The sequence below is a fragment of the Alosa alosa genome, chromosome 8 (genome assembly GCF_017589495.1).
Source record: "Alosa alosa isolate M-15738 ecotype Scorff River chromosome 8, AALO_Geno_1.1, whole genome shotgun sequence".
NCBI classification, from domain to species: Eukaryota; Metazoa; Chordata; class Actinopteri; order Clupeiformes; family Clupeidae; genus Alosa; species Alosa alosa.
In genome coordinates, this window is record NC_063196.1 from 23,542,605 (window position 1) to 23,555,104 (window position 12,500).

General features: G+C 42.1%; 1 protein-coding gene and 1 long non-coding RNA gene across 2 annotated transcripts in view; one reads left to right on the top strand and one right to left on the bottom strand.

Moving 5' to 3' along the window:
• ppp1r14c (protein phosphatase 1, regulatory (inhibitor) subunit 14C) overlaps positions 1–10,668 on the top strand; it is a 21,754-nt gene extending 11,086 nt beyond the window's left edge. Inside the window, exons 2-4 of the mRNA XM_048250764.1 lie at positions 995–1,078; positions 1,307–1,339; positions 6,757–10,668. Coding sequence (XP_048106721.1) covers positions 995–1,078; positions 1,307–1,339; positions 6,757–6,831 — 192 coding nt within the window. The 3' untranslated portion in view covers positions 6,832–10,668. The remainder of the gene's footprint in view (positions 1–994; positions 1,079–1,306; positions 1,340–6,756) is intronic.
• The window catches only part of LOC125299481, a 12,174-nt gene continuing 10,232 nt past the window's right edge, over positions 10,559–12,500 (bottom strand). The window contains exon 2 of the long non-coding RNA XR_007194371.1: positions 10,559–10,786. This is a non-coding gene — a long non-coding RNA (uncharacterized LOC125299481). The remainder of the gene's footprint in view (positions 10,787–12,500) is intronic.

Here is a 12,500-nt window from a genome sequence, read left to right on the forward strand (position 1 = left end):
GTGTTTGTGTGTGAGGGGTGGGCTCTGTGTATGTTTGAGGCATGGGAGAGAAAGTGTAGGCCTGTGTGTGTGTGTTTGTGCATATTTCTGTAAAGGCAAACGCACACCAGTCACGTGACGTCTGACCATTGTCATGCGTTCCCTATAAAGCAGGGATCACACTGACTAGTGGCAAGTGGCAGATCATCTATTGCTTGCTGGCTGTGATTCAGCAGCGGAACCTTCAGTGTTACAGGAGCTGAGTGATGAGCTTGGTGTGTGTGTGTGTGTGTGTGTGTGTGAGCTTGGGTCAGCTTTCAGAGCATAACGCGAGACTCATCAATGTCCGCTTGATTTATCCTAGAAACACTCAGAAGACGTTCCGACACCAATCAAAAGAGGAACATTCCTAACAGGCACAGGGTGTGGGTGTGTGTTTGTGTTTCTCTCTGTTGTAGGCGACAAGAGCACTTCATCTCTTGGCAATAAAAGGAATCCAGTTATTGTGGTCTGAGCGTTGCGTTGAGCGTTGCGTCGAAGAGGATGAGTGTGTGCGTGTGTGTGTGAGTGTGTGTGTGTGTGTGTGTATTTTCTGTGTGATCCCAGGATCAGTGTGTTTCTCAGCATTTCCCATTTTTATTCTACAGTATCTTGTATGATTTAGCAGGGACTCTCCCTTTAAACCAGCTTTGATCTCTCTGTCTCTCACACACAGAGAGAGACAGACACACACACACTCCTCCTCTATGATCTCTCTGTATCGGTTCTATGATCCAGACGTTGTTGTGTCTAGCTGTGTGTGTTTTGGATTTGGAGTTAGGGGCTGTGTGTGTACCATGTGAAATTGTGTGTAAAAGTGTGTGATGTGTCTCGTGTGTATTTGTGTGCTGTGTTTTTGTAGGAGGAAGAGGATGAGGAGTGTGTGTGTGTGTGTGTGTGTGTGTGTGTGTGTGTGTGTGTGTGTAAAAGTGTGTGTTGTGTCTCATGTGTGTATTTGTGTGCTGTGTTTTTGTAGGAGGAGGAGATGCCTGAGGTGGAGATAGACATTGATGACCTCCTGGAAGTAAACAACGAAGATGAGCGCGCTGTGAAACTACAGGTGTGTGTGTGTGTGTGTGTATATGTGTGCTGTGCGAATGTGTGCGTATGTGTGTGTGTGAAGATGTTCTCATATGTGACTTACTGACCTTTTTCTGTCATACTGTTGTTTTGTTCGATACTGTAGTTGTAATGGTTTTCCATAGTCCACCAGTGTGCCATATTAACCTCTATCTCTGTGTTTATCCGTGTGTGTTTGTGTGTGTGTGTGACTTTCTCCACTCTTCAGGAGTCCCTCACAGACTGTTATAAGCCTACTGAGGTGAGTATATTACTACTGACTGATCTACCTGCTCAGTTCATTTATGCATGAACGGTGTGTTCCGTGTGTATTCTACCTGACACTTCCATGAAACAGGGCTCAACTGAACGACCTCTGCAAAGATTGTTTGTTATTTCAGAAACCCAAAGCACAGAAGTTTGTTATTTCAGAAACCCAAAGCATAGAAGTTTGTTATTTCAGAAACCCAAAGTATATCTTTTGAGCTGCACTTCAGTGCCTTCAGATATCACAGTGCCCTTGGTCCACTGTGTGCACGCTTCTAAAAGCGCAGTGCTAGCGCATATCATATTGAGTGACAATACAGTATGTAGCAGAATATTGCTGCACTGCACTTCAATATATTTGGTGTAGAGCTAGGAAAAGGGTTGGTAGGGTGCCCATAGCTATGCAGAGAGCAGCATACCGCTGCTTTGTTACTTAGTAGTGCAAGCGTTGCGATGTAATTTATATGTATAATTACAGTGTAACATGGGTGGACTAATAACAGTGCTAGCAATAAAAAGCACTGTGATCTCTTTATAGCCTCGACTGTCTGTTTTATTGAACAGCCATGATATTAGCTTGCCTGTGTGAGCTGTGGAGGTTTAACAGTCAGGGCTGGGTTGGGTTGACACCACACACCCAAGGGGCCTGTGTGTGTGTGTGTGTGTGTGTGTGACTGCTGAATGCCATTCCACACACATCACATCACAGCACAGTGCAACAGCTACTTTAAAGGCCATTAGTTCAACCAGCACAACAACAGCAACAGCTACAACAGCAGCAGCAGTGGGGTTGTTGATGTTGTTGTTGGTTTGTTTTGTTTAGTGATTTTGTTTTCCCTCTTCCTTACATAGTTATAAGTTTCCTTTTTGCTTCTATAGTCCTCTGTGAGGTGTGTATAAGAACTTTCCACATAATATAATTTCTTCAAAATGTATGGAGAAGACAATGGCATGAAGTGATATATAGGCCCCAGGTCGACTACGGGTGGATGGATGGATGGATGGATGGAAGGATGGATGAATGATCAGGCAGATCATTAGACTCAAGCTGGTCACTTGTTAGTGTTGAAGTGTGTGTATATTGCTGCAAACAAATAGCAAACAATTCATAACCACAAAGAATACAAACAGGCCACAATTGACACATCTAATCAGATCGCTTTGATATTATAACAGGATCTGGAGACTCATTAATGCAGACAAATTTAAATAGATTTCTTTGATATGTTTGTCGATTGTTAACTGGGACAGAGGTCATGTGGTGTGCTATGGCTTGACTATACAGCTATGTAGGATGGGCAGAGTGTGTGTGTGTGTGTGTGTGTGTGTGTGCACATGGGCATGTGCATATGTACCGGGGTTTAATTGATAAAACACAATAAATATGGAGTATATACGAGCAGATATTAACTTGACTGTTTTTGTTGAAGGAGGGTTTTAAATTCAGATCCAGATGTTGTCAGTGTGATGGTATTGTGTGGGTGTATGTTGACCCCCACCTCCCCTGTAGTGTACACACACACACACACACACACACACACACACACACCCTGAGGCAAGAGACAAAGCTTTTCTCTGCCACCACAGCAGCCAACTGACCTGAAAACTTTCGTCTGCCCGAAGAAAATGGAAGGAAAAAGATGAGCAACCATCTCTCTCTCTCTTTCTCACTCCCACACTCATGAACACATACACTGGCTCACACATATTCAGACATGCGGGGAGACAACTGGCAGTCAGACACAAAAGCGGCTGTATAGAGTCTGCCATGCTTCAGTAACACTGACCCACTGACACACACACACATGCACGCGCATGCACACACACACACACACACACACACACACACACACACACACACACACACACACACACACACACACACACATGCACACATATATAGACATATAAATGTGTGCGAGCAGTGGCATCCACACATACACACACATACATGCGCGCACACACACACATGCACATGCAGACACATATATATTCACATGAACATGCATACACACACAAACACAAACACACATGGAAAAAAACAAGCATACATACACACACACCGACAACATGATGCCATTAGAACATTTCCAATGAAAAAATTCCACTACAGGCTGTAAGGGAGAAAAGAAAAAAATATAAAATATTCATGGCACATTTCATTCACAAGATGCAAATGTAAAAAAAAACCACAACAATACTACTGTATACTAACTGTATAATTGACATAAAAAAAATATAAAATATTCATGGCACATTTCATTCACAAGATGCAAATGTAAAAAAAAACATCAACAATACTACTGTATACTAACTGTATAATTGACATAAAAAAAATATAAAATATTCATGGCACATTTCATTCACAAGATGCAAATGTAAAAAAAAACATCAACAATACTACTGTATACTAACTGTATAATTGACATAAAAAATATAAAATATTCATGGCACATTTCATTCACAAGATGCAAATGTAAAAAAAACCAACAACAATACTACTGTATACTAACTGTATAATTGACATAAAAAAATATAAAATATTCATGGCACATTTCATTCACAAGATGCAAATGTAAAAAAAACAACAACAATACTACTGTATACTAACTGTATAATTGACATAAAAAAAATGTAAAATATTCATGGCACATTTCATTCACAAGATGCAAATGTAAAAAAAACCAACAACAATACTACTGTATACTAACTGTATAATTGACATAAAAAAAATATAAAATATTCATGGCACATTTCATTCACAAGATGCAAATGTAAAAAAAAACATCAACAATACTACTGTATACTAACTGTATAATTGACATAAAAAAAATATAAAATAGTCATGGCACATTTCATTCACAAGATGCAAATGTAAAAAAAAACAACAACAATACTACTGTATACTAACTGTATAATTGACAATATAAAAATATAAAAATAAAAAAATAAAAATATTATTATTAAGTTTAGTTTAGTGCTCATGCCACAGGGTTCCTACGGGTCATGGAACTTCTGGAATATCATTGGTCAATATATTATACTATTCATTATGTAGTAAGTCATGCAAATTCAGGTTTTTCGTCAGGGAAAGTCATGGAATTTTACATTTGAGTCGGAACCCTGAGGCCAAATTATATGAACACGGGTTAGAATTCGACCTGCGGACGATTTGAATAACGGGAAAAAGCCCCCAAAATATACTTCAAAACATGTATTACCAATGCATCATACAAAAATAAAATAATGATTATACTGTACTAACAATTTACGCTAAAATATATGTTTTGTGTTTTCAGTCCTGCCCCATGTACACGTCCTCTTGTAATTTGTGTCATGTTAGGCCCCCTGAGCCCCGACAGCTGGAACAGCACCCGTGCTCTCTCTCTCTCTATTCCCTCTCTCTTCTCTCTCTGTGTTCTGTCTCTCCTCTCACGGTCTCATTCTGTCACCTCTCTCTCTCTCTCTCTCTCTCTCTCTCTCTGTGTCAAACAAACAACAGAATGTTTATGGAAGTGCGTGTATGTGTGTGTTTGCATCTGTGTTTATGTTTCAACGCATTCTGTTTTTAAAGGCACAGGTGTAAACACACCCTCCTACACAGCTAATCCTGACTTCATGGTTACATTTGACAGAAGTGCCATCTGTCATACAAATGTGCCAGTGTGTGTATGTGTGTGTGTGTGTGTACGCGCCTCTAGGTGTGGGTCAGTCAGATTGCCGCAAGGTCACTGGCTGATGGATCGACAGTGGTGACACACACACACACACACACACACACACACACACACACACACACACACACACACACACACACACACACAGGACTCAGTAAAGACTCTGGTGTAACAGGGTGGGCGCAGAGCTCCCTTAGTGCTAATGCAGTAGAGCCTGCTTCAGCTGCACCATAATGGGGTCATGGACCAGAGTATTGTTTCTACACCACCGAGCCCAACAACATGGCTCTCTCTCTGGACACGTTCCCACATTACATCCAACGCCTCCACCTTTAGGGTTCAGCCTTGAGCAGAGCAGTCATTACCTTAGGTGGGTATGGGGTTTGTAGTATAGTCTCATCACTCAGACACTGAGGTCTCAGCCTATACAGTTCACCCATAAACCCCCACAAAAAGCATTTATTACACTCTTAAAATGAATGTGTTGAAAACAACACAACTGTTTTTAACACATCTCTGTGTCCAGATAGGGGCAACCCAGTTTGTGTTGTTTCCTTTTTTTAATTTTTTGTTACACAACATGTGTTGAAAATAATACAACTTTTAACACATTTAAACTTGCATTGTTTTTTTTAACACATTTGTTTTAAGAGTGTATTGAAGTGTTTTTTGGAATTTCTCTAATCACAAAGTACCAAAATCCCACTTAAACCCCTCTCGTACCTACAATACCTATAAAGGAGTATAGGCTATATATAAAGCAGGGGGAGGGGAACTGTATATGTGTGCTGTTTGCAAACAAAAACAAACAAATGGAAGTCAATCATTTCAGACTGTATTTTTATACATTATGTAAAGTTCTTGATTACGGTAAATTTGCTCACTATACAGAAAGCAGTGGTGATATGTAGGTAGATAGTAGACACATAGATCTTTTGGGGTTGGTTTGAGAAAGTCAAGGACAGCCAACCATGTTCCCTGCCGTTCAATACGAATACTATAGCAGTCTGTCTCCACATGTAGTCTCATTACAAAGTGCTAAAAAACCTCGTTCCCATCTCCCCTGAAGTGCACACACACACACACATGCACGCACACACACACACACGCGCGCGCGCGTAGCTTCGTCACAAAGTGCTGAAGTCTCGTCTGCACCTACAAGCCTACCATGTAGATAACAGCAGTCCGGAACCTTCCAGTCCTTTGCAAGACCGCATTCTCCAGGGAAAGCAGCCAGTCCACACTTGGCCCTATTTCTGTGTGCTGATGGCTGCCTTCTTCTGTTCAGCTGAATCAGATCTGTGTGTGTGTGTGTGTGTGTGTGTGTGTGTGTGTGTGCACATTTGTTGTGCTGTGCAGGATTAAAAAATGCCATGAAAAGTGTCATTTTGCAAGAGGTGCAGGGTCAGCTCTGACTGAAATACCTGGGTTTCTGGAGTGCTTTGCCACAAAACATTTTCGTCCTTTTGTTCTTGTCACACTGTTGTTATGTCACACATTCTTTTTGTCATAGTGATGATTATGATGATGATTAGTACATGATGTTGGTGATGATTAGTACATGATGTTGGTGATGATTAGAGTGATGATTAGTACATGATGTTGATGATGATTCGTACATGATGTTGGTGATGATTAGTACATGATGTTAGTAATGATTAGTACATGATGTTAGTGATTAGTACATAATGTTGGTGAAAAACTGCTTTGCTGATGCTGGCTTTGTCTTCTGCAGGATTTCGTCCGGGAGCTACTGGGCCGGATCAGAGGCATGCGGAAACTAAGTGCCCCTACGAAGAAAAGTCTTTAATGACCAACGTCCACACACACTCACACACACTTCACTCACTCCCTCACACACACACACACACACATCGACACATACACACACACACACTGGCCACAAGGACACGTGCCATTGGACACGTCCCTACACTCCCTAATGGGTCCCAATGCCCCATTAACCAACAAGTAGTCAGGACTCAACATCCCATAATCCCATAGGTACTGTAGTATAGCAGATCCAGTGTACTGGAAACTCAGCTATTCGCCTTGTAGGCTTCTGTGAGGACTCCACTTCCCAGAATTCAATATGCCTCATAGACTCAGCATCCAAGAGCACCCAACACAACTGACTCCAGCAGGAATCCTTAACTGAGACAGTGTCCCACGCCTACACTCTAAGAACTCAGCTTCGTCACCTTGTCCATTGGACTTTAAGACACAGGGGTTTTTAGAAATGGTTCTTTACTCTTGTATCTAAATAACTTAGCTACTATTTATGTACAGTTAGTATGAAAAGCTAATGGCTGTGATCTCTTAACTGTATGTGTTATTGTTTTGTTTTTCATTTATTTGAAAAATCATCATTTATTTTTTTTTATCATTTTTTTTGTACTGCAATTGTTCAATCTTTAGGCCACTGGTAGTACACTACCCAATCACTGTCTCTGGTGGTGCAGTGTGGCTACACTCTTTCACACTCTTTCTTTGGTCTCTCTTTTCACCTTCATCAACGCTCACGTCTCTCACAGGGTCAAGGGGGGTGCTACATCTCTGAGCTGGGGCTGAGTTGTGCAAACAGAAGATCATTTCCTTTACACACACCCCTCCCTCCCTTTATCCACCAATCAGGGCTTTCACAAGTAGGTGGTGGACAGGTAAAAAGCCAATCAATTCATGCGATAAGCCATTACCCCACTCTGGTACGCTCACACCTATATATTCCTCTCAGGATTAAAGACTACCTAGTTTTGCTAGTATCTGATCTATATTCAACCCAGCTCACATTGTAGAGATGTTGGACATCAGCCACACTCCCTGGAGAACTGGTGTGTGGGACTAGCTCTTCCATTTAGCAAAGCATGATGGGAACTGTAGTCCTAAAGCCTCTGGTGGAAGGTACTATACAGGTCCTGAATGATTAGCAGCCTTCACAAGGAGGTCAGTAGCATCGTTAGCTTGTCTCATATTGCATCCATGTTAATGCTAAACCAACCAAGGCTCCTGTCAGCGTACATAAAGGGAAACATATCAGCATGTTAAGGCGACTACTGGTTTTCCTGTCCTCATTGAATGATTACAAGCACAAGGTGAGGTCAGATAGGTGCCAATGTGGGAACAGATCGGGCTTAGGTTGGGCATGGATTTGGCATACAAACCAGGCCCTTTCCACATCAGCTACTGTCAGTTCATACAATATCTACTATATGTTCTACTTCCTGTCTTATCTCTCACCTTAATGACACCATGAAGTTTAATTAAGTCTGAGTTTAATAAGTCTGAGGTCCTTATACATCTGGTCATAACGAATGTCCCTTAGCTAACGAGACGCACAGTGTAGCCTTCAAAATGTCCTTACCTGATGGCGGCTGTCATTTCTAAGGCGTTGTGTTAATCAAGACTGTTTTTGCCTCCTGTGGACTGAGTGAGTGATGAGGGAAAGCTTCTTCCTTCAGCTATTCAATTTCACCTCGACTTTTTAGAGCAATCAGGAAGCTGCCAAAGAAGACACAACGACAGCTTTATTTTCTCTGAGTATCAACGGTACAAGCGAAGATATCACAGGATGTATAGGCTTGCTATTCTATTATCTATGTAGTTAAAAGAGGTGAATGCTAGCTACACCATATTAACATCATGGTCATCAAATCATCACAGTTCAGTCTTAGCGAATTTGTGATAGACAAGATGCAATGCAATCAATTTAAGGAAACCAGGATTTTTCTTAAAAATGGTGCTGTTTTAGGACTTTTTTAGTTGTTTTTAGTCTTTTTTAGGGTTAGGTGGGTAATGTTTGTTGTGAGATTAGAGTGTCACCTGGCAGCCATCTTGTGAGCCGCTGGTCAGTCTTTGCTCTGTGCCTTGAGCGTCCTCGGGTTACTAAACCTATAGCCAATCAGAGGTTGGTTACCCAAAAGTATTGCTAAGTTACCACCATCGTCGCTAACATTAGCCTATATAGCATAGCCTATATAACATTAGCCTGTAACAGAGACTCACTGTGTTCCAATTCGCATACTTCTGTGCTTGCAATACCAAATATGAGTGCACTTAAGTGTGTTCAAACTGCATTTGAACACCAGTATGTTATGTTTAAATGTTACAATCGTCATTTCTGGTAAGTGCACGGAGTTGGTGTTTGATTTGAGACGACCCTACCCTGTTGAAATTCACACACTATGCGGGTAAGAACACACACATAGTGCATTTTATTCGGAAGTACGCGGATTGGAACAGCGTCTCTATCTCTCTTAGTCATCATCATGGTGGTCACTCAGCTAGGCTTTTTTGGAAAATGCAACACTACATGGTGGTGGTCAAGCGGTTAACATTGAAGCTCGAGAGGGCTGTACTGTAGAGATCATTGTCAGAATCCTGGTCAAGGCACCTGTATGTCCAGATACCCTATTTGAGTTCTCAAGTAAAACCAGTACCTGGACAGCAGAGTTGACATTGATGAGGCACATACCAAGTGGAGCAGTCTACTGACCCCAACACACACTCAAAGGCTAACCTATTGGGATTGACTGCTAAAATTAGCAAATTGATGGCTGTGTTTAGCCTTTCCAGTAGCATAGCAAAGTAGTGAGGACCCAGTAAGAGGCATAAGGGCCACAGAAATAGACTTAAGCAAAAAATACAATTTGGCCATCAGTGTGTATGCTGTTTTGTGATCCAGCGCCTCACTCACAAATGCCCCAAATGGATTTTCTAGTCCCGAGATCCGGTAGACATGGCTTAAGGTCTTCCATGCACAAGATCCCAGGTAAAACACCTTGTGGACAAGACTGTCTCATTTTAAATTTTTGTGTGTTTCTTGACTAAATTTCAGAAATATTGGATGCCCACATTCACTCCATTAGGTCACGTGGCAACTGGTTACTCACAGACACAAAATGGAGGACTTGCTACCGTTTCTAGACACTAAGTCAGCTTAACCAGGCGTTTTGTGTTGCTGGACGATGGCATAGGTGTGTCAGTGTTTATAGCTGACTCAGGTATGGTCTGGACTTGCCCTCAGTGGGCTGTACTATGAAGCAAGTTTACTGTTTTATCCTCCAGGGAATGTCAGGACTATAACCACTGATCCCTGGAAAAATCCCTGGATCGAGCATGTATTGTTTTTAAGATGATGGTGTTCTTTAGAGACCAGCAGTCACTCCTGAAGTTACCTGGAAAAGACTGTAACCCCGCTTCGTAGTACTGCTGGAGAACTGTATGCGCTGTAGCACATAGTTCGTTCTGATGGAGTTGTGTGTGTCCAGGTGTGTGCGGCCTCTTGAGGTCAACCAGAAGATAAGCTGGTGTTTGTTTTGTTTTGTTTGTTTGTTTTTCCCTCATAGTTTTGTTTTGAATTCTGAAGGGGAAACGGGAAAGTGTTTTTTGAGGGTTTAGTCAGTTCAGCTTTAATTTTGCATGTTTTACAAAGGCATGATGTAAACAAGAGGATAGTTTGGCCCATTTATTTAAACGAGCAAAAAAATATATATTTGTTTTTATACCTTATCAGTATTTAAAATGATAATAATGACACACAATGTTAGGGTTTTTATTCTGTACATTTCCGAGAGGTCTGATTTCAAATGTTACTGTATGTGTGGTCTTTTGTGTTGATTTGCTCATAATAAAAGGTCAATTACAACAAGTCTCCCTCTCTCTCCCTCTCTCTGTGCTTGCATGAGAATGGCACCATCTTCTTAATGCAGTATGATGTCATCTGTGCTGTTGCCATGCTTGAATTCATGCTCTGTCTTCACAGCTGGCTGTGGGAGAGAGAGAGGGGACTCTCATCAAAATGAACCTTACACAACACTAAGAGCCACAGGACAGCAAGAGCCATCACATCACCACCGCAGGACTGATTAACTCATATTAGATTTATTTCTAGCTGTGTAGGAATGATTAAATAATATCTTCACTGGGTCACAGAATACACAAGGCCTATGGAAATGTCTCATCCCTACACGCAAGGAGAATGCTAGAGGTTATTGTGCCATTGTTAATGCTTGAGATAGTCTGTTCTATGGACTCCGACACAATTTTGTGGGTTTAAATAGCGCTCTCTCGCTGCGGGCGCCGGGAATGCTGGTCAGGGAAAAAAAATCGCAGCACTGCAGCTTTAAATTCCCTGACCCAGTTTGTGGTGCGGCGTGCACGCAAACTGAATAATTGTGACTGCAAGGTGAATGTGAGGAGAATGGTTAATGGCGGGGGCGTGCCCGACCGCCCAGCCTCCGGATTCGCGCGCCATACAGCGCGGTGTGACCGAGCGGTACAGGCTACAACACAGCTGTGGAGCGCGCCTCAGTCGGACCCAACGAGTCGATGCGCTGCCTGTCTGTCATGATTGACTGTCTGTCAATCATATATTATCGACACTAACTACTGGAAGGGTGATTCTGTGAGCAAATGCATGATCGCGAACATTAAACAGGAAAGCCGTGCACCCTCGACCATTCATAAAAAGCATAATTATACATGCGCGTCCATGTATGCTACATGAAGCAGTATCGCAAACATAGCAGCGTTTATGGGGTTCCCCGTCTCTGCCATGTTATCTACAGGGTTTACAAACACATCTGACTTTGATCTTTGCACAATGCAAGTATATCAAATGGATAACGGATAACTAAAAAAGCATACAGCACACAAAATGGCTGCATGGAAGTCACAGGAGAGGTGGTCTCAAAAATCACCCATACCAACACACTATCCCCTCCCCCCAATGCAGTTTGCTTTGATGTCTTTCAATATTGATGCACTCCTCTTTCTTTACCCTCTCTCCTGTCTTTTCTGCCTCGTTTGTTTTTTCCCTTTTTGCTTAGATCTCATCCGGCTCTTTCTGACTAACCGGTTTCTTGCTTTGTTTGCTTCCATGTTTTCAGTGTTTCTCTCCATCCCATTTTGCCATCTCTCTGTAATTCTTCAGTTCCACATCTCCTCCCTTTCATCTTCATTTCCCATGTCTCTTATAATGCCTCTCCACTCACACCCCCTTACTCCCCTCTGCATTACTGTGTGTGTGTGTGTGTGTGTGTGTGTGTGTGTGGGTGAGAGAGAGAGCGAGAGACAGACAGTGGGGAAAGATAAAATATGTAATGTATGAATGTTTCTCTTTTGATGTGTGTGTGTGTGTGTCCGTTTTTGTCTGTGTGTGCATGTGGGGAATTGGGAAGATAGCCTATCTATCTCTCCCTATCTTACACTGTGTGTTTGGTAGTGTGTGTGTGTGTGGGCATGTTGTGTGTATATATAAACTGAATGCGGCCATGTTCAGATCAGCTCCATCCCGTACCCCTCTTATTAACTCAATCTGTCAGCCTGTCACTCCCACCCCACGCCAGCAGCAGCAGCAGTCGTCCATCAAATGACCCCACTGTTACCGTGACTCCCGCATGTCATCGTGATTTAGCAGCGCCACAGAACCACACCCGCTCCTAATGAGTGGATTAATGATGCTCTCAGTCGGTCATAGAC